The sequence below is a fragment of the Pan paniscus genome, chromosome 6 (genome assembly GCF_029289425.2).
Source record: "Pan paniscus chromosome 6, NHGRI_mPanPan1-v2.0_pri, whole genome shotgun sequence".
NCBI classification, from domain to species: domain Eukaryota; kingdom Metazoa; phylum Chordata; class Mammalia; order Primates; family Hominidae; genus Pan; species Pan paniscus.
Window position 1 is genome coordinate 120,101,907 of NC_073255.2, and position 27,869 is coordinate 120,129,775.

Here is a 27,869-nt window from a genome sequence, read left to right on the forward strand (position 1 = left end):
TTCCTAGCTTTTCAGAAGATCCTGCATTTCTTATATTAATTAACAAACGATTTGAAACTTCTTTTGGCAAATGTTTACTCAGATTTGAGTTGGTAAATAATAGTAGATAACATTTATTGAGTGTTAACTCTGTGTGTGGCAATTTTCTTAAGTTAATCCTCACGGCAGCACCATGACATATGCACAGTTAGTATGCCCAATTTATGCATGAAGAAACTAAGGCACAGAGGGGTTAAGTAACTTGTCCAAGATTGCACAACCAATAAATGAGAGAGCTGAGACTTGAACACATGCAGCCTGGCTCATACTGCAGACCATTACACTACACTCCCTCTTGTGTGATATAAGGCATTGAACCATTTTTGTAAAAGGTGCTGTCTTTGCCCATCAGTATATAGATGATGGAAACATTTCCACATATTCACTTTTAGAATGCTGTCACTGTAGCATGAAATAGTTATTTTCCTCAACAAGCATTAAAGCACCACATTTATTGCAACAACTTAGAGTATGTGTTTATTTTTTCAAAAGTATCTGTCAAGCGGCATATTACTGATATGATAGCCATTTACCATCACAAAACAGGGCAGGTAATTTGGATCCCTTAGCTTGCTTTTTTTTTCTTTTCTTTTTTTCTCTCTGTTTTGAGGACAGGGTCTCGATCTGTTGCCGAGGCTGGAGTACAGTGGCATGATCATAGTTCACTGCAGCCTCTAACTCCTGGCCTCAAGCAATCCTCCCACCTCAGCCTCCCTAGTAACTGGGACTACAGGTGTGTTCCCACCATGCCCAGCTAATTTTTTATCTTTTATTTGCAGAGACGAGGTCTTGTTATGCTGCCCCAGCTGGTCTTGAACTGCTGGCCTCAAGTGATCCTCCCACCTCAGCCTCCCAAAGCACTGGGATTACAGGCACGCACCGCCCCACCCGGCCAGGATCACTTAGCTTTTCTAAAGAAAATTATATAGCTTATCTTTAAGCTTAAAACTCTTACATACTTTTGCCAAGAGAAAACCAACAAACCATTGTGTGGGTTGAAGTACTACAGTTTTGGTTTGGTTTGGTTTGGTTTGAGTTGGAGTCTTGCTCTGTCACCCAGGCTGGAGTGTAGTGGTGTGACCTCGGCTCACTGCAACCTCCACCTCCCAGGCTCAAGCAATTCTCCTGCCTCAGCCTCCCAAATAGCTGGGACTACAGGTACATGCCACTACACCCAGCTAATTTTTGTATTTTTCCTGGAGACAGAGTTTCACCATATTGGCCAGGCTGGTCTCAAACTCCTGACCTCAGGTGATCCACCTGCCTTGGCCTCCCAAAGTGCTGGGATTACAGGTGTGCGCCATGCCGTCCATCTCTGGCCACTTCTTGACAGGAAAAGAATTGCATCCAAATTCTGACCATTGGCTCATTTCAGACATTGTACTTTCAGCTCTAGCATTTAGTTTGCTTCTTTTTATATCTTCTTTTTCTCTCCTCCTTGCACTCCTATTTTTCTTAAAATCCTTGTGCACAGGCTCCCTCTCCCAGATCTCTTTTCCCTTCCTGTTCTGCCTCTCCTTCCCTGGGACCACACTGGCTTCTCACTATGCCTTGACCATGCCCTGTTCACAGCTACCACGGGACCTTTCACTGGGCGCTGCCTCTAACTGGGGTGAATCCTTGTGCTGCCTCGCGTTACCATCCAGATCTTCATCCCCACTCACTTCTTCAGAGGCCTTCCCTGTCCCCTTGTCTCTAGGACCCATTTCCCTCACTCCCTGTGCCTCTCCTCTCCATGCTCAGCAGCGCAAACGCTCCTCACTCACAGTGGGGCTGTGCCCCAGTCAACCCATCACAAGTGGAAAATATCATGAGTCAAAAATATATTCAATACCCCTAACCTACCAAACATCATAAGTTGAAAATACCATGAGTCAAAAATGCATTTAGGCCGGGCGCGGTGGCTCATGCCTGTAATCCCAGCGCTTGGGGAGGCCAAGGGGAGCAGATTGCTTGAGGCCAGGGGTTGAAGACCAGCCTGGGCAATGGGGTGTGAATCCCTGTCTATACTAAAAATACAAAATTATCCTGGCATGGTGGTGTGCGCCTGCAATCTCAGATACTTGGGAGGCTGAGGCAGGAGAATTGCTTGAACACGGGAGGCAGAGGATGCAGTGAGCCAAGATAGCACCACTGCACTCCAGCCTGGGTGACACAGTGAGACTCCGTCTCAAAAAAAAAAAAAAAAAAAAAGAAAGAAAAAAAGAACTCCTTTTCCCGGTTTCTCCAGGAGCGCTCTTCCACTCATCTGGTCTCCTGCCTTGCGTTTGTCATTTACATGCATGGCTTATCTCTGCTATGAGGCTGAGCCTTTCCCAGAGCAGCTAGTTGGTTCAGTTGCTTAGGAAATATTTGTTAAATTAGTACTGAAAGAGATTTTCTTTGGCTGCTGGTTAAGAAAACAGAAGCTTTTTTTTTCTGAGACAGGGTCTCACTCTGTCCCTCAGGCTGGAGTGAGACCCTATCTCTTTAAAAAAAAAAAAAAAGAAAGTCATATCTCTCTGCAACCTCCACCTCCCAGGCTCAAGCAATCCTCCTACCTTAGCCTCCCAAGGAGCTGGGACTACAGGCGTGCACCACCATGCCCGGCTAATTTTTGTATTTTTTCCAGAGACAGGGTCTCACTTATGTTGTCCAGGCTGGCCTCAAACTCCTGGGCTCAAACAATGTTCCCTCCTCGGCCTCCCAAAGTGCTGAGATTACAGGTGTGAGCCACTGTGCCTGGCCAGTAAGCAGAAATCGTACTGAGAATTTTTCAAAGTCGTTTGCCTGGCGGGCTTCTTTCCTTCTTCTTTCCCTCCCTGGGTGAGATGCATCCACCCCATACATTGCAGAGCAGGCTCCGCCAGCCTCTGACTGTGATGGCTGGAATTAAGGAGATAATGTTGCGTGCACTTAGGAAAAGGTGCTGAATATGTACAGTATTGTTGTTTGTAATAATTATGTTCCTTGAGCCCTGTGTTGCATAACAAGCTATATAATACCTCCAAGATTGCTTTAGGAATTAAGTATCAGATGATTGTAAAACACTTTACAAGATTGTCGCATTGGGTGGGCGGAGCTGGCAGGAAAGCGTGTTGAATCGGAGGAGGAGGAGGCTGGGAAGACAGGGGTTACCGGATTTTGTGTGTTCCTGTTTTATATATGGGTGTGTCCTCTTCGCCTCCTCCAGACAATTCCCTAATTGAGCTGCTAAGATCGAGGCATCTGACGTTCGCATAAGACCTGACAATCCTTGTGTGGGGTTTAAATGGCATTGGAAATCATTAACAAGACAAAAAGCTATGATTTCCGTAGATTAACACACAGGTTGGGTTTTGGCACGCCAAAATTCATTGTTTTGGTCTTTAGCCCAAACATGCTAGAGTCATTATATTGTCATGCAGTAATTAGCTGTTCCTTTAATACAAGTAATAAAAATTAAGCCTAAGAAGTTCTTTAGCAATGCCTCTTACATATCCCAAAACAATATTCAAATGCTGTAGGCATTTAGCCATTCAACTGTGCTGTAGTAAAGTTTGGAGTTTAATGCACAGAGATGTTTGAACATTTAGCTCATCCTTTAGTCTGTGACCAGCTTTGCTACGTAGGCATTAACCTTTAATAGTGTCAGACTAAATATACATGCCATGATGAATGATTATGAGATTGCCTGAATTTTCATTTACATTATAAGCCTCTGAAAATTGGTGTAAAGGTCTGGTTCCTCCTCACTTGATAATGTGCGTGTCATTTTCATATGTCACTGGATTCCTTGCTTAACCACATGGGAGAAGCTATTTTTTAATTCGAAGCAGATACAGTGGGGTCCTGGCCTTTTGAAAAGAATGAACTGGAAATGTTGACAGAACTTTTAGGGAGGGCAGGCAGTATACTAGGTTTGTTCTTTAAAGATATAATTTGCTGGCACTTGTGCTAGAAAGCCTACGTGAGCAACTCTTAATAGAATTTTATACGTGATCAAAGCTTCCTCTCTTTACCTCCTCTTCCCTGACCTCTATGTCAAGTTTAAATCGTGGTTCTGTACAAAGGAGGCTGTGAACGGGCTGTTCACTTTTTTGAAACCATTTGCCCAGCACAAGGTCGTGAAGGTGGGGAAGAGGGGCAGGCTGAGAAGGTGAAGGTATCCAGAGAAGTTATGGAAATTTTTTTTACAAACAGCACCTGGAATCTTTTCAGGAATTCCGTTTTTTGTGTGTTATCACGACTCCTGCTTACAAAGAACCATCTCCCCAAGATAGCATTTTTTTTTTCCCAAGACAGGATTTCGCTCTGTTGCCCGGGCTGGAGTGCAGTGGCTCAATCACAGCTCAATGCAACCTTGACCTCAGGGGCTTAAGGAATTCTCATGCCTTAAGCCCCCCAGTAGCTGGGACTACAGGGGTACGCCACCATGCCTGGCTAGTTTTTTGGTTTGTGTTTTTGTTTTGTAGAGACAGGCTTTCACCATGTTGCCCAGGCTGGTCTCGAACTCCTGAGCTCAAGCAATCCGGCCACCCTCGGCCTCCCAAAGTGCTGGGATTACAGGCATGAGCCACTGCAGCTGGCCTCCAAAATAGCTTTTGGAGTCAAATTTAACATAAATATTTTGATGCTGATTAAAATAATAATGAAAAGCCATGCACCAGAAAGAGATGCAATTATAGGCTGTGTATACGTGCAGAGTAAGTGCCCAGCAGCCAGGGATTCTGCATGATGGACTGTGTTGCTGTGAAACCCCAGCACCCGGGATCTGCTGACGCTGAGCCCAACATATCCCAGCGCCTGCCTTTTGTAAACTCTGCAAAGACGCTGGCATCCTAAAGAGTCCCTGACTCCCGCTGGATACGTTAACCGAGGCATGGTAGACCTGGCCCTCGATTCCAGGAACCTAGGGTGGTCCGAAAAATTAATGACTCTGGCATTTGAAAATTAAGTGAGCTCTTGAATATATACTCTTGTTGATCCGCTGGGCATGGTGTTTGGCATTCTTTGACTGGAGACTAAATCTCTGCAGCCATCTCACAAGTGACGCTGGCGCCCATACCAGAAATATATTCAATAATCTTTCTAAGCCCTGTGGACTTGGGTATTCTTCCACTCTGACGGAGCCTGAGAATTCCAAAGGAAGTATGCCCCAGGTACCCAGCAGGCGGAATATAATTGCCTCTTAGGCAGCAGAAAGAAAACTAAAGATCACATTGATGCGGAAGAACATTTAAGGTCTCTCTATCCTGTGTTGAATTTACAGTAAAGGCGAGAGCCGTGAGTTTGTACTGTAAATTCCAGGTCTGTGACTTCTGACTTTGGATTAAAATCCAGTTTTCTGGAAGTGAATCTGATGGCAGATATGACCTTGAATTGGCCGCAAGACCCCAGCGCTGGCCTGGCTGCCGTGCAGCGCGCGCTGCTCTGCACTTTGTTATCATCAGGAGTGTGGTGGCCTCCTGGCCAGCTGGTCTACGACAGGGCCATGCCGGGTCACCAGCTGTGCCTCTGCAGGGGTCTCCAGCCTTGGGACCTGCGGCCACTAACCCCTGACTCTTCTGAACACGCTTCATTAGTGAAGGAGGATCGTAATGGAAAGTGGTCATGTCGTGAAATGGGGTGGCTTCTTACAAAGCCTAAGTGTTTCTTTCCTCTGCTTCACCTCTGCTTCATTCTTTACCTTGTTGTAAAGAATGGTCACTCAGGGCCGGGTGGGGTGGCTCACGCCTGTAATCCTTTGGGAGGCTGAAGCGGTCAGATCCCTTGAGTCCAGTTTGAGACCGGCCTAGGCAACATAGGAAGACCCTATCTTTACCAAAAAATACAAAAATTAGCCCAGCGTGCTTGTGCATGCCTGTAGTCCCAGCTACTTGGGAGGCTGAGGTGGGAGGATTGCTTGAGCCCAGGAGGTGGAGGCTGCAGTGAGCCATGATCATGCCACTGCACTCCAGCCTGGGCGACAGAGTGAGACCCTGTCTTAAACAAACAAACAAACAAAAAAGCATGATCACTTGGAGTTAACAGACTTAGGTGTGCATTCTCCATGCCAACCAACTAGCTGGGTGACCTCAGTTGAGTCACTCTGCTTCCCTGGGCTTTAGTTTCTGAGGCCTCTTTCTCGAGATTGTTGTAAGGCTCAAGAGACACAATCTCCATAAAGTGTCCCGTGAACTGTGTGGCGTTCTCAGGCATCAGGTGTCACTTCCAGCCTCATAATCACTGGACCCTTAAACATCCCGGCACCTGTCCACGGACTTGTCCGTCCTCCACGTGCAGCTCCGGGGATGTGATTGACCTCCTGGGGCTGCTACCTGGTGTAATTCTCTACTTATCTGATCAAAGAATGAAAATCATGAAAGTGTCACACCAGGCAGGAGTAATCGGCAAATACCAGTGAATCTCATGGCTATTGCCACCCCATTTTCACACCTCGAGGACCCCGGGCTGGATCCATCCTTTGTGAAGCACTGGAGAATTCTCCCACCCAGCAAGGGGGCTGGCTGCAGGGGCATGACTGTGGCCTCTGGGGAGCCCCCAGAGCTCATGTCCCAGGAGCCCCACTCTGAGCCTGTGTACCGCCGTGGAGGGGGCCTGTTTGCGGGCAGAGTGGGGTGATGGCTGTTTTCCTGTTGTGCAGATCCCGTACCAGCTTTGGATCTCGGACAGCAACTCCAGCTCAAAGTGCAGCGCCTGCACGATATTGAAACAGAGAACCAGAAACTTAGGGAAACTCTGGAAGAATACAACAAGGAATTTGCTGAAGTGAAAAATCAAGGTTGGTGGAAAATGCGTTCTTTGCTTTTTCTTCTCTTCTTTTTTTTTTTCTCTTCTTTTTATTTTAATTGGCTTTTCCCATACTTTTGAGACCAGCTCTCCTTGTAATATACACGTCATAAAGTCAGGGTGGGGCAGGAATCTGAGTCGTTAAAGAGAGATGATAATCATGCTGAGCTATTTCGAAGTAAAACTTTTCCTCTGCACAACAACGACGTAAGATTTTATTGCCCTCTGATGAGACCGATCAGGATTCTTTGAAAATTCTTCCTGTATCATTACGTGATTGGGTCTGCCTCTTGAAAGGCCCATGCATTGCCTCCAGGCGACACCTGTCAGAGAGCCAGCTCATGATCAAAGGGTCACACACAGTAAGTCATTTAATAATTGCTGCGGATACATTAAGGCTTCAGACACATCTTAAAGGCTGCATGCTTAAGCCCCGCTGTTGCCTTGTCAGTATCGCCTATTCATTAGGAATTTAATGAAAGAAAACAACCTCTTGGTGTGTTTGCCCAGCCGTCAACAAGACAGAGAGGGCAAAGGTTGCCTGGCTTTTCCCGTCAGGGAAGAACAAAGGAATCTCTCCTTTACCTAAAATCCAGAGGCACTCAGGATCCGGGAGCCTGTTGGCTTCCTTGGCTTGAAGGAAAATCACAGCCCCCGTCTGACAGCAGCAGCAGCAGGCTTTTCAGCCAGCTCCAAAGAATAATTCGGCCAGTTTGTTTTGGTTTGGGAATGTGAGTACGGAATTAAATTGAAAGGGGAGGCTGCCCATTCCTAGTGGCCTTCCATTGACCATTTGTAGAGACCTCAATAAAGAGTTAATTGGGGCCACGTGCGGTGGCTCACACCTGTAATCCCAGCGCTTTGAGAGGCCAAGGTGGGAGGACTGCTTGAGGCCAGAAGTTCGAGACCAGCCTCGGAAACGTAGCAATACTCTGTCTCTACAGAACATCAAAAATTAGCTGGGCATGGTGGTGCACACCCGTGGTCCCAGCCACTCAAGAGGCTGAGGCGGGAGGATCGCTTGAACCCAGGAGGTCAAGCCTGCAGTGAGCCATGATTGTGACACTGCACTCAGTCTGAGTGACAGAGCAAGATCCAGTCTTTAACAACAACAGAAAAAGTTAATTGGCAAAGACTTCTTTTTTTTTTTTTGAGATGGAGTCTCGCTCTGTCGCCCAGGCTGGAGTGCAGTGCACGATCTCAGCTCACTGCAAGCTCTGCCTCCCGGGTTCACGCCATTCTCCTGCCTCAGCCTCCCGAATAGCTGGGACTACAGGAGCCTGCCACCACGCCCAGCTAATTTTTTTTTTTTTTTTTTTTTTTTTTTTTTTAGTAGAGATGGGATTTCACCGTGTTAGCCAGGATGGTCTTGATCTCCTGACCTCATGATCCACCCCCCTCAGCCTCCCAAAGTGCTGGGATTACAGGCGTGAGCCACCGCACCCCGCCAATTGACAAAGACTTTCTAAAAGTGTCCTTTGGCTTTAAAAACACTGCAGATAGACCAGGGAAGAAGAATTGTCCATGGGAATGATCCAGAAAGCATCTGTGATGATGTGTGAAGAGCCAGAGGTAGAGGCATGGGCTGTGAGGGCGGCGGTGCCTAAGACCTCCGAGCACACCTCCCTGTAGTGTGGGCATGGGGGTACTCAAGCCCTCAGGCCAGCATAGCTTCCTTGCTGAAATTTGGGGGCACGAGGTGACAGGCAGTTGGGGAAGCCAGACCCCGCTTCTTTCTGGCTTTGCAGAGAGTGGTGAGCCTTTAGGACTAGAAGGGACAACTCTGTCCTGCTAGAGAGCGAGGCATTGGGCTTACTAGGGCTGGAACTGCTGTGAGGGAAGGTATTACCTTCCCTTGTAGGAAGCATTTCTTGCCAGAATCACGCCAGTATTGCAGTAAAAGGTAACCCGCAAATCTGCACATTGAGTTTTCATAGATACGCTACCCTAAAGGGGAGTATCCTGGTTTTTTTTTTTTTCCCTTCATTGTTCTCTGGTATCTAATTTTGATAGATCCTCTCTCTGGTTTGTTTGGTGAGTGTTTTTTATTTATTTATTTATTTATTTATTTATTTATTTATTTATTTATTTTAGATTCAGGGTCTTGCCCTGTCACCCAGGCTGGAGTGCAGTTGCATGATCATAGCTCACTGCAACAACCTTGACCTCCTGGACTCAAGCAGTCCTCCTGCCTCAGCCTCCTGAGTAGCTGGGACTACAGGCATGTGTACCACCGTGCCCAGCCTCTTTCTGGCTTATTTTATTTTTTTGAGTTTGCTTTTGTTTTGTTGGAGGGTGGTGCAGGTGGGGCCTGGTGGGCTGTGCAGGATTGTCCTTCCCTTCTCCTTCTATCACTGGTGCCTAAATTACCAGCTTCCCAGTGGCCAGGGCTTTGCACAGGGGCTGACCAGGAGCCAAGCTGGGTGTGGATGTTCTCTCCCCAAAGATCTCATCCACACTCAGGAGTGGCTTTTCACAATGAGTTATAGAGCCCAAGATTTAAGAACAGCTCCAGGCCAGGTGCAGCGACTCACGCCTATAATCCCAGCACTTAAGGAGGCCAAGGTGGGCAGATCACTTGAGGTCATGAGTTCGAGACCAGCCTGGCCAACATGACGAAACCCCATCTATACTAAAAATACAAAAATTACAGGCATGGTTGGGCACGCCTGTAATCCCAGCTACTCAGAAGACTGAGGTGGAAGAATCACTTGAACCTGGGAGGTGGAGGTTGCAGTGAGCTAAGATCACACCACTGTACTCCAGTCTGGGCAACAGAGCGAGACTCCATCTCTAAAAAAGAATGGCTCTGGAGGCAGACAGACAGACAGACAGACAGACCTGGTTTGAGTCCTTTTATTGCTACCACCTAGCTATGTGACCTTGGGCAAATTATCTCACTTTGCTAAAAGCCTCTTTCTCTTGGGAGGCAATTCTGATACTTACCAGGTAGGGTTGGTGTGAGATTAAATATGCATATACACACAGCATTTGGCACTCAGTAGTACCTGCTACTTATTCAGCAGTGTGGTTTTTGAAAGAAATTTACCCCCCTTTATTTGGATAAGAAGTTTTCCCAAGCTCCAGAAAAATGTCATTTCCTCTCCCCCACTTCCAAGAATAAAAGTGATTATAATTTGGGAAGGTGGGCGGTGCACATCACTTCTTGTAATTATCACAGCAGTAGTGTAAATGATTAAAAAGTTAGAGCAGGGGCCAGCACAATGGCTCATGCCTATAATCCCAGCACTTTGGGAGACCAAGTCGGGAGGATCTCTTGAGGCCAGGAGTTCGAGACCAGCCTGGACAACATAACAAGACCTATCTCTTAAAAAAAGAAAAAAAAAAGATGGTGTGAGTCCATTGTGTGTTGCTGTAAAGAAATACCTTAGGCTAGGTAATTGATGAAGAAAAGAGGTTTATTTGCCTCATGGTTCTGCAGGCTGTATGAGCACGATGCCAGCCTCTGCCCAGCTTCTGAGGGTCCTCAGGAAGCTTTTACTCATGGCAGAAGGTGAAAGAGGATCAGGCATGCCACAGGACAAGAGAGGTGGGGGCATCCCAGACGTCTTAACAACCAAATCTCAGTGACTCATCACCAGAGAGAGGCCACCAAGCCATTCATGAGGGATTCGCCCCCATGACACAGACACCTCCCACTTGGCCCCACTTCCAACATTGGAGATCAGATTTCAACCTGAGATTTGGAGGAGACAAACATCTAAACTATATCAGGTACATAATAAAAGTTAGAGCAAAGAGGGAACTTCTGCCTCATGGGCCACAGCCCCACCCACCCCGCAATGATGAGTAAATGGAGGCCCCAGGTAATGCCAAGCCCTTTAGATTCCTCTCTGTTATGCTGGCCCCGTCCTCCCCTACACATGCCTGGGAGGCCTGCTGAGACACCCAGCATCTGCCCGGGATACAGCCTGGGCCAGAAGGCCAGAGGCGCTAGGATAAAGTGGCCTCTGGCTGAGGTTGGGCTGGTCCGTGAGCACTCACCCGGGTCCAGGGGGTGGCAAAGAGACCTCATCAGGCACAGCATACTGTCGAGGTCACACACTGTGATGTGTCACTGAGGAGCCCCACTGGAGCAAGCGTTAGGGTCCAAGTGCTATACAGCCACTTCCAGTCGGTCCTTAATGGCAAAAATGAGGCCAGGCGTGGTGGCTCATGCCTGTAATCCCAGCACTTTAGGAGGCCGAGGTGAGCAGATCATTTGAGGTCAGGAGTTCGAGACCAGCCTCGCCAACATGGTGAAACCCCGTCTCTACTTAAAAAATACAAGAATTAGCCAGGTGTGATGGCACAAGCCTGTAATCCCAGCTATTCGGGAGACTGAGGCACGAGAATTGTGTGAACCTGGGAGGCAGAGGTTGCAGTGGGCCGAGATTGTGCCACTGCACTCCAGCCTGGGTGACAGAGCGAGTATCTGTCTCAATAAAAAAAAAAAAAGGCAAAAATGCTGTATGTTTACACGAGAGTGTAGACCATTGACGTAGCAGAGCAGTTCAGGCTTTTTCAGAGCTGACCTGTCTGGAGTCCATTCTGGAAGTGTCCAGCTCTTGCCTCACTTTGGCCTCGTCCGTATGGCTTGAGAGAGACATATCACCAACCACTGTGTGCACAGAGCATTTCTTCCAGGACCTGAACAGCCAAACCAAAAGGCGGAAAGTTGCCCAGTCCCCTCTCCTGTGCCCTGATGGGATCGTTGGTGGAATTCCACCTCTCTACGGAAAGCACTGTGGGACACACCTCATGAAAAAGGCCAACCTCTTCTCTTAACAAAAGAGCCTTTCACACAAAAATTAGCCAGGTGTGGTGCGCGCCTATAATCCCAGCTACTCGGGAGGCTGAGGCAGGAGAATTGCTTGAACCCAGGAAGCAGAGGTTACAGTGAGCCAAGACTGCACCACTGCATGTCAGTCTGGGCCACTGAGCGAGACTCCGCCTCAAAAAAAAAAAAAAAAAAAAAGCCTTTAGCTTGTATGCACTAAGCCGCGTGGGTGTTAATCGCCCAGGTGTTTTGCTCCTGCTCTGGCCAGCGCATGTCTGTGCAGCTCAGGGAGCAGGAATGGATGTGAGTTACACACCTGGCAGGTGCCCTTGCTGCACCAGAGGGAGCTCCATTGCCACAAGCCCTGTCTGGGCTTCCCCCAGCTCTGCCCGGCCTCGGCTCCTTCAGTCATTCATGCCACAGTGCTTTCCTGAGCACGCGTCTGTTTGCCAGCGCTGGGAACACAAAGAAAATGAGCCTCGCCTGCTAAGAGGTAGATCTGTAGCAGCGGGCGACAATTCCTAAGAGCTCCCCTCTCCTGGGGGCTGGGGCCACAGTGCTTTTCCACAAAGCATCCAGCATGCGGAGTGGCATAGGCGTATCTGGAGGAGGGCGCAGGTGGAGTTGTCCTGCCCCAGAGCCACCCACACACAAAGCATCCAGCATGCGGAGTGGCATAGGCGTATCTGGAGGAGGGCGCAGGTGGAGTTGTCCTGCCCCAGAGCCACCCACACACAAAGCATCCAGCATGCGGAGTGGCATAGGCGTATCTGGAGGAGGGCGCAGGTGGAGTTGTCCTGCCCCAGAGCCACCCACACACAAAGCATCCAGCATGCGGAGTGGCATAGGCGTATCTGGAGGAGGGCGCAGGTGGAGTTGTCCTGCCCCAGAGCCACCCACACACAAAGCATCCAGCATGCGGAGTGGCATAGGCGTATCTGGAGGAGGGCGCAGGTGGAGTTGTCCTGCCCCAGAGCCACCCACACACAAAGCATCCAGCATGCGGAGTGGCATAGGCGTATCTGGAGGAGGGCGCAGGTGGAGTTGTCCTGCCCCAGAGCCACCCACACACAAAGCATCCAGCATGCGGAGTGGCATAGGCATATCTGGAGGAGGGCGCAGGTGGAGTTGTCCTGCCCCAGAGCCACCCACAGGTCTGTTCCATTCATCAAATCTGCTTTGATGTTCCCCATTTGGGCAGTTGAGGTGATGTCTGTGAACCTGCAGTTGGTGGTACCAGAGCCGTCTGGACCTGCACTTTCCCAAGACAGCCCTGCCTCCCAAGGGACCCCTCGCTGCCCCACATCCTTGGTGCTCACACCTCACTCTAGGACTCCTCCAGGCCACATGCCAGTCACCAGAGCATCTTCCCCCAGGCTACGGCACCCTCTGCTCTGCACACAGCCCATGACCACCAGAGTGGTGGGCACTCCAGGGTGGGTCCCTTCCAGCCCAGTCCCTCCATGCTTTATCCACCTAGCACCACATGTTTCTTGTCACTTGTGAACCAGCAGAGCTGCAGGGCCAGGCCTGCTTGCTTGCTTCCTTTTCTGTCTCCCTCTCTTTCTTTTGCTCTCCGTTTCTCTCTCTCTCTCACTCACTCACTCACTCATTCACTCACTCACACTCTGTCACCCAGGTTGGAGTACAGTGGCGCAATCATAGCTCACTGCAGCTTCAAACTCCTGGGTTCAAGACATCCTTCCACCTCAGCCTCCCAAGTCCCTAAGCTGGGACTGCAGGTGTGCGCTACCACGTCCAGCTAATTCTTGCCCTTTTTGTAGAGGCGGGGCTCGCTATGTTTCTGGGGTTGGTGTCAAACTCCTGGGCTCAAGGGATCCTCTCACCTCGGCCTCCTAAAGTTCTGGGATTACAGATGTGAGCCACTGTGCTTGGCCTGTAGACTTTCGTCTTTTTTTTTTTTTAATTTATTTGTAATTTGTGTGGGTACATAGTAGGTGTCTATATTTATAGGCTACATGAGACGTTTTGATACAGGCATGCAATGTGAAACATCACATCATAGAGAATGGGGTACCGTAGACTTTCTTGACTCCACTTCGATTGCTTCTTCCAAAATGCACACACTATTATGAACTATTTTTTTTCTGAGAAAGTACTTAAACCCACCTAAAACTTTATTAATCATCCCTCAGTTACAGGACTAATTTAAGACTCATCAATAAGATGATATGATATTTTACCATTGATTTCCACCTCCCCCCACCCTTTTTTTTCTTTGACTGGTACTACAGAAACCAAAGCTCTTCTTTTCAGCAAAATCCATTGATCCTCCTCAGCCTAAACGTTTAAAGTTCAATTTAACATTTAGGGAGTAAAAGGTCTCCGAAGGGACTCATAACCATTGATTTTGTGTCAGAGTTGAAGAGCTAAGGTTTAAAACACACCGATCCTACCAGGTTATGAGAGCCTTGTACCTACAGCCATATGGAATTGTGTGCTTCTCTTACTGTAGGTTTTTTTTTTTTTCTTTTCTGCAGAGGTTACGATAAAAGCACTTAAAGAGAAAATCCGAGAATATGAACAGACACTGAAGAACCAAGCCGAAACCATAGCTCTTGAGAAGGAACAGAAGTTACAGAATGACTTTGCAGAAAAGGAGAGGTGAGCATGACTTCCAGGCACACACAGACTGACATAGCATTTGCCCCTGAACTTCACATCATCAGACATGTTGATAAATGGATCTGCAAAATAAGCCCAGGTTGTAACCCCAAATCTATAAGGGGCAAAATGTTTCAAAAATGATATTCTGGCTGGGTGTGGTGGCTCACGCCTGTAATCTCAGCACTTTGGGAGGCCGTGGTGGGTGGATCATGAGGTCAGGAGTTCGAGACCAGCAAGACCAACATGGTGAAACCCCGTCTCTACTAAAAAATACAAAAAAAAATTAGCCGGGCATGGTGGCGCGCATCTGTAATCCCAGCTACTTAGGCTGAGGCAGGAGACTCACTTGAACCCAGGAGGCAGAGGTTGCAGTGAGCCGAGATCGCGCCACTGCACTCCAGCCTGGGCAACAGAGTGAGACTCCATCTCCAAAAAAAGATATTCTACATTTGTGAGGTTTCCTTGAGCGAAATGCATCTGTCTTTCCCAATCGGTGGATGGTGTCAGGCAGCCAGTGGGCCCGAGACTATCCAAGCCGTGCAGGTGCAGAGGTGAAGCTCAAGGCATGAGTCGTTAGCAAGGTGGCACCTGGCAGCTGGACCTGGGCTGAGACCAGAGAGGAAAGCCCATTTCCCAGTGTGTGTCCTCTGGGGACAAGCCCTGGGCTAGTGCTAAACTCTTTCTGCCTTCTCAAGCAAATTGATATTTAATATTACACACACACACACACACACAGACTCTCTGATGTATTTAATATTACACGCACACACACACAATCTCAGTGGGTTTTTTGGTATTGCCTCTTTCATTACCTCACATATCAGGGAGTTAGTATCAGTAAAATATGTTAATGCCCTATGTAACTGATGTGAGTTTTAGATTTCTAATGACTTACATTACCAAAAACGTTTCCCACAAATAATGAGTTGGTTTTCCCCTAGTGTGATGAGTTAATGAAAGTTAGATTCCTTGTAACAACAATAAGGACTATTGAGCTTACGGATCCCAACCGTATAGATCTTTTTTTTTTTTTTTTTTTAAGACAGATTTTCACTCTCATTGCCCAGGCTGGAGTGCAATGGCACAATCTCGGCTCACTGCAACCTCCGCCTCCTGGGTTCAAGTTATTCTCCTGCCTCAGCCTCCCAAGAAGCTGGGATTACAGGCATGCGCCACCACGCCTGGCTAACTTTTGTATTTTTAGTAGAGTCGGGGTTTCACCATGTTGGCCAGGCTGGTCTTGAACTCCTGACCTCAGGTGATCCACCCACCTCAGCCTTTCAAAGTGCTGAGATTACAGGTGTGAGCCACCACGGCTGGCCTAGATTGGATTTTTTTAAACTCATGGGTTAAATTAAGGTATTAAGTTTTATACCCGCTCCCATCAAGTAAAAGAAAAGCAAAAAAGGAAAAAAAAAGATACTGAATTTTAACTCTAGTATGAAGAAATGTATGTATCCATCAACAGGAAGCACTAAATTTATGACTACAGGTAAGGGGCCAAGTGGGACTGTGTTGTGGCTGGTGTGGGATTTTGTTGTTTTATTTTCAGTTGACTTCCTATGCTGAATACTTGGTGAACTTTTTTCTTTTTTTTTTTTTTTTGAGATGGAGTCTCACTCTGTCACCCAGGTTTGAGTGCAGTGTCGCAATCTTGGCTCACTGCAACCTCCGCCTCCCAGGTTCAAGTGATTCTCCTGCCTCAGCCTCCCGAGAAGCTGGGACTACAGGTGTGCACGCCACCACGCCCAGCTAATTTTTGTATTTTTAGTAGAGACGGGGTTTCACTATGTCGGCCAGGATGGTCTCGATCTCTTGACCTTGTGATCTGCCCGCCTCGGCCTCCCAAAGTGCTGGGATTACAGGCGTGAGCCACCGCACCCGGCCCTTGGTGAATTTTTCTAAGGTGGGCTCTGTAACAATATCATTGGGTTAGGAGGTGGGGCTTAGACACTGGACCAAATTGAAGACTAGCTAAAACAGGGCCTGGAGAGAAGCAGCTTTCTATAAAACATGCCCACCAGTGTGCCACATCAGTTTACCATTGCCTTGGCAACACCCAGGAGTTACCACCCCTTTCCACAGCAATGATCTCACAGCCCAAAAGGTACTACCCATTCTCTAGAAATTTCTGTATAAACTGCCTCTTAATCCGAGTACAGATTATGAGTACAAAATATGAGTACAAAACTGTCCTCAGCTGCTACTGGCAGCACACGGCCTATGGGGCAGTCCTACCTCACGAGACCAGTCACAAAGCTGTAACGCTGCCACCTCCATAAAGCTGCCTTCTTCAGCCCTACCACCAGCTCGCCTTTGAATTCCCTCCTGGCTGAAGCCCAGAGCCCTTGCCAGCTAAGCCCTCCTTTGGGGCTCGCCTGCCCTGCAGCATCATGAAGGCCTCTGAGGAATGCCATTAAGCTGACTTCATTCAAAAAGAAAACTGGCTGGGCATAGTGGCTCACATCTGTAATCCCAGCACTTTGAGAGACTGAGGCAGGAGGATCCCTTGAACTCAGGATTTCGAGACCAGCCTGGGCAATATAGAGATACGCCATCTCTATGGCATGAATGAATGAATGAATGAGCCATGCATGTCAGCATGTGCCTATAGTCTCAGCTACTTGGGAGGCTGAGGCAGGAGGATTACTTGAGGTCAGGAGTTCCAGGCTGCAGTGAGCTATGATCAGGCCACTGCAATCCAACATGGGTAACAGAGCGAGACCTTGTCTCAAAAAAGAAAAGAAAAGAGGCTGGGCGCGGTGGCTCACACCTGTAATCCCAGCACTTTGGGAGGGTGAGGTGGGTGGATCACTTGAGGTCAGGAGTTCAAGACCAGCCTGACCAACATGGTGAAACCCCATCTCTACTGAAAAAATACAAAATAAGCCAGGCGTGGTGGCACATGCCTGTAATCCCAGCTACTCGGGAGGCTGAGGCAGGAGAATGGCTTGAACCCAGGAAGCAAAGGTTTGCAGTAAGCCGAGATCACACCATTGCATTCCAGCCTGGGCAACAAGAGCAAAACTCTGTCTCCAAATAAAAAAGAAATAAAAGAAAAGAGAACTGCCAGCTCCCGCCCACCCGGGGCCCTCCCTGCATCAGAACTTGGCCATAGGCTTTCAGTACATTCTCTCACTAATTGCCCAGGATGGATCTGCAATGTAGACCATCTCTTTTCATAGAGGGAGAAAGTAGGTCGTGGGTGAGGTACCTCCTACAGCTTTTGCGGCTAATCAGGGCCAGAGGTGGGACTTTGCAACTCCAGACTGGCACCTGCCCATCTCTGCAGCCCTGGCCTCCCCGTCTGCTCCATTGTGGCCACCTGGAGCCCTGGTTGCCGGACCAAGGCCAGTCCCTTGGGGCCACGCCCAACTCTGCAGGTGGAGGCCACATCCATCGTCCCTGGGGGAGTGCGGCAGGGCACAGACTCCAGGAAAGGAGTGTGCATCACAGAGTCAAGGCTCGGACAGATGGGCAGACCCTTGACCCCGTTGATACGGATTTGGTCCTGAGTAAATGCCTTTTAGGAAAGCACTCCTCACCAGTGAGTGATCAAGGGGGAAAACGCGAGCAATCTCAGTGCCCTGCCATGGAGAAATGGGTTAGTAAAAAGAAGGGACCATCCCTAACTGGGATGTTATGTCACTGTTAAAATATTAATAATACTTAGGGAGAATTCATAGTAACATGAGAAACGTACCTAATATAATATGAAGTCAAAACATGCACCGTACAAAATTATTTACAGTGCAGTATGATTGTACATCTTCCTACAGCAAACTCATGCATTACCACAATGTGGAAATAAACACATATGGGAATTAAATATTATTAAGTTGACTTTTCTTGTTTTTTGAGACAGAGTTTTGCTCTGTCACCCAGGCTGGAATGCAGTCTCACAATCTCAGCTCACTGCAACCCTCCGCTCCAGGTTGAAGTGATTCTCCTGCTTCAGCCTCCTGAGTAGCTGGGATTACAGGTGTGTGCCACCAAGCCTGGCTAATTTTTCAGTAGAGATAGGTTTTCTCCATGTTGCTCAGGCTGGTTTCGAACTCCTGACCTCAGGTTATCTGCCCGCCTCACCCCCTGATGTGCTAGGATTACAGACATAAGTCACTGTGCCCAGCTCTTGACTTTTCAAATTAGGTAAAGGGATTAGCTATATTAAAATATACAATAACTGATTCTTAGAGGGAAGGGCTGAAGCTAGAATTTACTTCATTCATTTTGTCTCTCTGTGTGTGTGTGTGTGTGTGTGTGTGTGTGTGTGTGTGTGTGTGTTTTGAGACAAAGTCTCTCTGTCACCTAGGCTGCAGTGCAGTGACACGATCTCAGCTCACTGCAACCTCCACCTCCTGGGTTCAAGCAATTCTCCTGCTTCAGCCTCCCAAATAGCTGGGGTTACAGGTGCCCAACATCACACCCAGCTAATTTTTATATTTTTAGTAGAACAGGATTTCACCATGTTGGCCAGGCTGGTCTTGAACTCCTGACCACAAGTGACCTGCCCACCTTAGCTTCCCAAACTGCTGGGATTACAGGCGTCATTCTTTATAACAAAAAATTGTTGATGAATCTAGGATTTAAATATTATAATTTTTTGTCACAAACATACTGGAAGAAAACTGGGGTACATATTTGTTTTTATTAATATGACTATATAAAACTTAAAACAGATTCTCAAAAACAAATAACATTTTAAAAACATCAACAAACTGTGAAGAAATATTTGTACCATGTAAGACAAAAGGCTAATTTTCTTCATATACAAAGAGGTCTTCTAAATTAATAAGAACAAAATCCGCTCTACAAAAATAGGCAAAGGAGATAAGTCGGCATGTCATACAAAGAGAAATAACATAGCTTTACTCAGCAGTAAAAATTTAAATTTGATTTTATCTTGTGTTGGCAGAGTATACGAAAACACACTTACATATTGTTGGTGGGAGTTTAAATTGGTGAAAGTTTTTTGTTGGGAAGTTTTTCACTGTCTATCAAAACAAGAAAAGTGGCCAGGCGAGGTGGCTCATGCCTGCAATTTCAGCACTTTGGGAGGCTAAGGCAGGCGGATCACTTGAGGCCAGGAGTTCGAGACCAGCCTGGCCAACATGGTGAAACCCCATCTCTACTAAAAATACAAAAAACAGCCAGACTTGGTGGTGCACACCTGTAATTCCAGCTTCTTGGGAGGCTAAGGTATGAGAATTGCTTGAACCCTGGAGCAGACGTTGCAGTGAGCCGAGATCATGCCATTGCTCTCCAGCCTGGGTGACAGAACAAGACTCTGTCTCCAAAAAAAAAAAAAAAAAAAAAAAAAAAATTGCAGATACTCTTTGGCCATTGTAATTCCTCTGTTAGCATTTCATCTCCAACAGATTCACTCTCAAAATTATACAACAATATCTCCACAATGATCGTTGAGGGACTGTTCAGTAGAAAGAAACCTAGAAACCATCTGAGTGTCCACAGAGGCTTAAGTTAATTATTTAATAAGAATGAGGGAGAACTATGTTTGCTGGAATAGAACATTTCCAAAATACAGAGAAAAGTGAATAAGGGACCCCAGAATGTGGTGCACGTTGTGATCACCTTTGTATTAAAAGAACAGGGCAGGGAGATTATATTATACTGTACTATATTAAATACTTCTATTTCAGTAGCCTATTTCATATTCATATTACACTATAGTATATTACATTACTTCATTATTACACTATAGTATCCTGCATATTAGTTCGTACTATGCTATAGTATATTTCATTCATATTTTGCTATACTATGTGACATATTAATTTATATTGTGCTATAGTGTGTTACATATTCACATTATGCTATAGCATGTTACATATTAGTTCATATTAAGCCGTAGTATATTACATTAGTTCACATTCCACTATAATATGTTACATATTAATTCATATTATGCTATAGCATGTTACATATTAGTTTGTATTACACTATAGCTTGTTACGTGTTAGTTCATGTTACGCTCTAGTGTGTTACGCATTCGTTCATATTACGCTGTAGTGTGTTATGTATTAGTTCATATTACCCTATAACGTGTTACGTAGTAGTTTATGTTACACTATAGTGTGTTACGTATTAGTTCATATTATGCTATAGCTTATTACATATTAGTTCATAGTACACTATCATTTGTTATGCATTAATTTCTATTATGCTATAGTGTGTTATGTGTTTGCTTATATTACACTATAGGCTGTTACATATCATATGTTACATATTCATATTTTGCTATAGTATGTTACATATTTGTTTATATTACACTTTAGACTGTTACATATGATATCGTATTTCTGTACATGCAGAAACATTTTAGAAAAATACAAATGAACTCTATCTGAGGAGCGGAAATGAGCCAAGGAATAGTAAGACTCTTTCACTTCCCATGCTCTTGTCATATTTGATTACATCCCTGAGTGTCCATAATTGAAATACATGAAAATATTAACTGCTTTTCTAGAGGTGATGAGAATTGGGTTGACTTTGTAAACTGTGTCATTTCTACTTTTCTGTATCCCAGTTTATTATTATGAGAGCATATGTTAAATTCATATGATATAAAAATAATAAACTTATTTTTGGAGGGTTTTTTTTTTTTTCTCCAGATTAAGAGGAAGGAATGCTATTTATTGACCAGGGAATTCACTTAGAGATCCTGGGAAATCTGAATCTGTGGAATGCAGTTGCGAGCATTCACAATGTCCCCATTAGGTATTGCAGTTGCGTTTGCATTCCATTATAACAGAGACAGAACAGCTGCCACATCTATTTAGTGCATCCTTTATTCCAACAAACTCCTTCATTGTGTCAGCAGAATGTAAATGGATCATTCTTCTTGCGCTAACTTCAGAAAACAATGAGTGCATGATGATGATTTTTTTTTTTTCTTTTTAAAATCTGGCATTTCAAGAACAAATTACATTTAGGATAACCTTCTACGCCAGTTACCACCCATCAAGCCCCACGGGTTGCACACTTGCTGTGATGTGACACGCAGTTACAAAGTTGGGGTGTGGAAGCTGCGGGAGCGGGGCCCACGGCACACGTGTCGTTGCGGGCGATACCCCGTGGCGAGCCTGCCGCCAGCTGAGCGCAGGGAGGGAGCTGAGCTCAGCCGAAAGGCACACGTGCATTTCAGTTGGTAAAGGAGATGACCAATTTGGCTTCGTCCTCTTCCTTTGCAGAAAGCTGCAGGAGACACAGATGTCCACCACCTCAAAGCTGGAGGAAGCTGAGCATAAGGTTCAGAGCCTACAAACAGGTTTGATACTCTCCTTCCTAGTACCATGGATGTGGGGAGGACCCAGGGGGAGAGTTGGGTCAGCCCCCTGACCGCCCCGGTCCCCGCGGATACCTGTTGCTCTTCGGGGCCGTGGGAGCTGCCGGGAGCCCACGCTGAAGAATTCCGCAGCACGCCCGCCAGCTGCTGCGCCTCATTCCTCACTGACTTTGAGTTGTTAATGTAGAGGTGGGAGGATCTCGATTCCATTTTCATCCCTTCCACACGCCATCCTTGCTTCCTGCTCTTTTTCCAACAAACACTTCTAAATCACCAAACTGTCAAGGACTGACATTTCATTTGGAACAATAATAGAAAAAAAAAAAAAAAAACTCACTTCTACCCTAAGTGAAGTTAAGGAGAACAGTAATTTCAGACCTTTAAAATTTAAAAGCCACCAAAAAAGGTTATGCTCAAGTTTTTACAGTATCTTTAAACTTCTTTCTCTCTCTCTTTTTTTTTTTTTTTGAGACGGAGTCTCGCTCTGTCACCCAGGCTGGAGTGCAGTGGCACGATCTTGACTCACTGCAAGCTCCGCCTCCTGGGTTAATGCCATTCTCCTGCCTCAGCCTCCCGAGTAGCTGGGACTACAGGCGCCCACCACCATGCCTGGCTAATTTTTTGTATTTTTAGTAGAGACGAGGTTTCATCATGTTAGCCAGGATGGTCTTGATCTCTTGACCTCATGATCCACCCGCCTCAGGCTCCCAAAGTGCTGGGATTACAGGCGTGAGCCACCGCGCCCAGCCCTCTCTCTATTTCTTTTTTTGTTTTGTTTTGTTTTTGTTTTTTTTGAGACAGGGTCTTGCTCTGTCACCCAGGCTGGGGTGCAGTGGTGTGATCTCAGGTCACTGCAACCTTTACCTCTGTGGGCTCCAGCAATCCTCCCACCTCAGCCTCCCTAGTATGTCAGATTACAGATGCCCGCCATAATACCCGCCTAATTTTTGTGTTTTTAGTAGAGATGAGGTTTCACCACATTGGCCAGTCCGGTCTCTATCTCCTGAGCTCAAGTGAGCCACCACACCCAGCCTCTCTCTTTTATTTCTGAAAGAGAAGCATCACCATGTATTTCATTTAAATGTATTTTTAAATTTTTATTATTTTTTTTGATGACCCAGAACTGAGCAGATTATTTAAATGTAGACAGACATCAGAAGTCATAATTCAACTTAAAACACAAATGACGAGAGTGGGAGAAAATAATCACCACAAATTTGACAAACGGATAATTAAAAAATGTAAAGGCTGTCAATCAATCTGTTAAAGGAGAGAAACAGTGCAGTCAAACAATAAGCAAGGGATATGAACAGTCAGTTCACAGAAGAAATGCAAATGGAAACTACACATATGAAAAAATGCAAAGTTTTTTTTATAGTCAGGGAGATGCAGATTCAATTAGTGAAAGACTATTTTGCCTGTCAGACTGACAGCATTTTTTAATTATTTATTTATTTATTTTTGAGACAGAGTCTCGCTCTGTTGCCCAGGCTGGAGTGAAGTGGCACAATCTTGGCTCACTGCAACCTCTGCTCCCCGGGTTCAAGTGATTCTTCTGCCCTAGGTTCAAGTGATTTTCCTGCCTCAGCCTCCCGAGTAGCTGGCATTACAGGCGCATGCCACCATGCCCGGCTAATTTTTGTATTTTTACGAGGTTTCGCCATGTTGGCCAAGCTGGTCTCGAACTCCTGACCTCAAGTGATCCACCTGCCTCAGCCTCCCAAAGTGCTAGGATTACAGGCGTGAGCCACTGCACCCAGCCTAATTTTTTATTTCATTTTAGAGACATGGTCTCTGTCGCTCAGGTTGGAGAGCAGTGATACAATCATAGCTCATTGCAGCCTCAAACTCCTGGGCTGAAGTGATCCTCCTGCCTCAGCCTCCCAAGTAGCTGGGACTGCAGGCAAACACCACCACACATGGCTACTTTTTTTTTCATTATTTCTTTTATGGACATGGAGTCTCACTATGTTGCCCAGGCTGGTCTTGAAGTTCTGGCCTCCAGTGATCCTCCCACCTCAGTGTCCCAAAATGCTGGGGGATTACAGGTGTGGGCTACCGCACCTGGCCTTTAAAAAAAATATAGCAATTCTGGCCTGACAAAGACTTGTCAAAAATTATTGAAACATCCAGTGTTGGTGACGGTGAAGTGGCACTTATGGAATGGATGGGCATGGAAGGAGCCTCTTGGGAGGCCAGCTGGGTGGCATTTATGTAAAGCTCCAGTGCCCAAGCTGTTCAGCCAGCAGCTTCATTTCCAGGTATCCTGATGAGAGAACTGAAGGTTATTGCCACTGCCTGGGTCCACATGTGGAAGGACTCCCATACCATACTGCCCAGGGAAAAAGGCTAGTCTCAAGAAATATTCATACCGTCCCATTTATGGGGGTAGAAAATAAAAAAAGATATATACACACACATATATACATGCAATTATGTATGGAAAATTTTTTCTTAATGTAAAATACACTTTCTTTTATTTTGTTACACTTTTTTGAAATGAGTCTCGCTCTGTCACCCAGGCCTGGAGTGCAGTGGCATGATCTCGGCTCACTGCAACCTGCATCTCCAGGGTTCAAGTGATTCTCCTGCCTTATCCTCCCAAGTAGCCGGGATTACAGGCTATGCGCCACCATGCTTGGCTAATTTTTGTATTTTTAGTAGAGACAGAGTTTCGCCATGTTGGCCAGGCTGGTCTCAAACTCCTGACCTCAGGTGATCTGCCCGTCTCAGCCTCCCAAAGTGTGAGCCACCTCGCCCAACCAGAAATAATAAAATACACCTTAAAACATGAAATCATCCAGGTACAGTGGCCCACACCTGTAATCCCAGCCCTTTGGGAGGCCAAGGTGGGAGGATGACTTCAGGCCAGGAGTTCCAGACCAGCCTGGGCGACATAGCAAAACCCTGTCTCTACAACAGTGTTTTAAAATATTAGCCAAGCGTAGTGGCTTGCACCTGTAGTCCCAGCTACTTGGGAGGCTGAGGCAAGAGGATGGCTTGAGCCCAGGAGTTAAAGGTTGCAGTAAGCTGTGATTGTGCCATTATACTCCAGCCTGGGTGACAGAGTGAGAAAACTTGTCTCTTAAAAACGGAAGGGAAAGAAAGAAAGAAGGAAGGGAGAGTGGGAAAGAAGAAAGGAAGGGAGGGAGGGAGGGAGGAAACTATTAACATTGGTTCTGTCTTTGTAGGTGCTTGGGATTAGATGAGGCAGAAATGAAGGGGGATTTCCTATTCCATTTTTTGTATTTTCATCATCTTGGCCTCTTTTGTGTGTTTTTAATCTTTATTTTTCCACGCGCCTCGCTCTTCACAGAAATCTTTGCCTCTTTTGAAATGGGAATAGATTACCTGTGTATGCATTCTTTTAAAATTTCATTTAAATAGTTAGTAATTCTTTGCCTTTCAGCCCTGGAAAAAACTCGAACAGAATTATTTGACCTGAAAACCAAATACGATGAAGAAACTACTGCAAAGTAAGTCTCTCTGCTTGGCCTCCCTTATCCGTACGCATTTCTCACCTGATTTTGCTTGAGTAGGGCAGGATCGAGAAGGTTCTTGACCTCTGTGCTGCTGCAGGGACACAGTGTATTTCCCATGAGTTACTTGCGTCGGTTCAATGCACGTTCTAGCACTCACTGGGTAATCCTTCCAACAAACTTCTTTCCTTCTTTATTGTGAAGGCTGGTCACTGCTATGCCTTCTGCCATGAAAATTTGGGAGTTAGTTTATATAAGATGTGACACATGGGACATTTTTTGTGTGGAGTTGAGTCTGGGTAAATCACATGTCTTTTTCCCTGGGCCACAGTTCTTCATTTCTCCCAGGGCCCTTTAGGAAGGCCTGCCCCAGAATAAGCACATTCCCATGCAGGCGTAGGGGTTCATGTCACACCTAACAACGCTAGGTGTGGATATACGGATAGACACAGATTCGGGCAGGCAGAGTCACAAAAGGCCAATTCCTACCCAGCTCTTGTCCAAAGGAAATTAGAGGTGTCCACTACAAGTGTACTTTTTACCCGCCCATCTTTCATGCAGAACACCAGCAAGGAAGAAATAATAATTGACGTAAATCATGAAAAGATGAAGAAATGGCAGAAATTGCTCCTAGCCATTGCCTCCTCTACCAAACTCCCGGGGAGCAATGCCAGACTAGAGTTTGAACCACTTTTTCCTGTTCTGGAAGGCTCTTCCCATCTTCCGCGGAAACACACACGCATGCTTACTGCCATGTCTCTTGGGTTTCCCTATTCCAGTTACAAAGGTCCCCGCACTCTGCTCACACAGTGCCTCCGTGGGCATCGGCAAGAAGACGGGTACTTCTGAATGGCGCCGCTGTCCCACCAGGCTCCACCTCTGTATGGGGTGCTGGCACTTACTGTCCCTCTGCCCCATCTCACGTGACCTTGGGCTTTGAGGGTGCTGCTGGGTCTGTTGCTTTCAGGATGCTGTGTGGGGTTCTTGGCCCTTTGCTCTGGGTCATTTAGTAGCCTGAGACCTCAAGAGCCCAGCTTCCTAGCCTGGTGGTCAGAATGGATTCTGATCATGAGTATGAAACTTACAAAGACTAAAACATCACCACTAGATCAGCTACTCTCTTCTCTCAATTACTGCTTGGACCTGATTAAGCAGCTTACTTACTTGCACTAAGTAAGTTGTTTTTCTCAGTAAATCTGATTTTTAAAACTTACTATATTTCACTGGGCATGGCAGTGTGCACCTGTAGTCCCAGCTACTTGGGAGCCTGAGGTGGGAGGATCATGTGAACCCAGGAGTTGAGGCTGCAGTGAGCTGTGATCGTACCAGTGCACTCCAGCCTGGGCAACAGAGCAAGACCCTGCCCCTAAAAAAATTTTAAAAATATTGTTTTAGTTTTAAAAAACATGTCAGGGGCTGATTGTCCTTCACATAAAAATTAGCCCTGTCTCAGGACTGTAGCTGAGAGGGCAGTGGCTCTCTTGGGGTGTGCCCCACCTGCCCTCTGAAGTAAGAAACATTCTTGTCTCCCCAGTGGTGAGCCAGGCCGAGGGGTGTGGTGTGCACGAAGGGAGAGAGACTCACTCGGTTAGATGATAGGCATGGCTCAGAGATAATAGATTCATTCATTGATTCAACAGACATTCACAGAGGCTTCCTCTGTGCCTCGCCCTGTGCAAATTCTGAGACTGTTACGGCTCCATGGGGAGACAGGCCATTGCAATCCAGCATGCCCCAGTGCTGCAATCAAGGGGACAGGGTGCTGACGGTCAGCAGGTCAGACAGGGAGCCTGCAGGTGGCAGGCAGGGCACTCCCATTGGGATAGTCAGAAGAAAGTTTGGCAGGGTGCAGTGACTCACGCCTGTAATCCCAGCACTTTGGGAGGCCAAGGCAGGTGGATCACCTGAGGTCAGGTGTTCGAGACCAGCCTGGCCAACATGGCAAAACCCCATCTCTACTAAAAATATAAAAATCAGCTGGGCATGGTGGCGTGCGCCTGTAACCCCAGCTACTGAGGTGGCTGAGGCAGGAGAATCGCTTGAACTCGGGAGGCAGAGATTGCAATGAGCCGAGATAGCACCACTGCACCCCAGCCTGGGCTACAGAGCCAGACTCCATCGCAAAAAAAAAAAGGTCAATATTGGGCCTATTTGCAGAGGTGCAGTTCCTAGGCTCATAGTACTGGCAGGGCTTCCACGCCTGGGTTTGAATGAGCCACAGGGGGGAAAGGTAGCTAGAGCCTGAAGGTGAGGGCCCCCTCGAGGGGAGCCGTGGCCTTGGGGAGGGAAGAGGGACCCAGGGCAGCGCCAGGGAGCCCTTAACTGATCCCCTTTCTCCTCCCACCAGCCAGGGGAGCTGGGGAAGGGCATAGTACATCCCTGGCATCAGGGGAGCGCAGGGAAAGAATTGTCGAGGAAGCCTTCCTAAAGAGGGTGGTATGGGATTCGGGATTGGAAGATGAGTCAAGTCAGGTTTTGCAGAGGTTTGTGAAGATACAAGCCTGGCGAAGCCTGTCTTGGGGAGGACCTGCCAGAGGTTCCGAACGATTTGCCTGTGGGGTAGGATGGGGCAGCCTGGTGGAGCATTTCCCACATCAGAAACGGTCTGGACACTGACAAAGGCAGCCTAGGACCAACCACGTAATGTAATAGTTCCCAGAGTAAGTCATCCCCCAAAAATGCAGAGAATGGCCTGAGAGAATTGGATCTTGGCTACTTTCTTTTAACTTTGGAGGCCATGGGCTCATTCTGAGACCTCCCCCACTGCCTTTCCCTCCCCTTTTATTTTCCAGGACAGATTTGTCACTATTCCATCTGCTTCAAGTCCAACCTACATGTATTTTATTAGACCAGACACGTTTTCATTCATGTTTGTGAATATAAGCCC

General features: G+C 46.8%; 1 protein-coding gene across 7 annotated transcripts in view; it reads left to right on the top strand.

Moving 5' to 3' along the window:
* Positions 1-27,869, top strand: part of CUX1 (cut like homeobox 1) — a 468,328-nt gene that overhangs the window by 274,562 nt on the left and 165,897 nt on the right. For all 7 annotated transcript variants that reach the window (XM_057302918.2, XM_055114738.2, XM_034964655.3 and 4 more), the window contains exons 5-8: positions 6,644-6,781; positions 14,071-14,194; positions 21,409-21,485; positions 24,913-24,979. In XM_057302918.2, the coding sequence (XP_057158901.1) occupies positions 6,644-6,781; positions 14,071-14,194; positions 21,409-21,485; positions 24,913-24,979 (406 nt within the window). The remainder of the gene's footprint in view (positions 1-6,643; positions 6,782-14,070; positions 14,195-21,408; positions 21,486-24,912; positions 24,980-27,869) is intronic.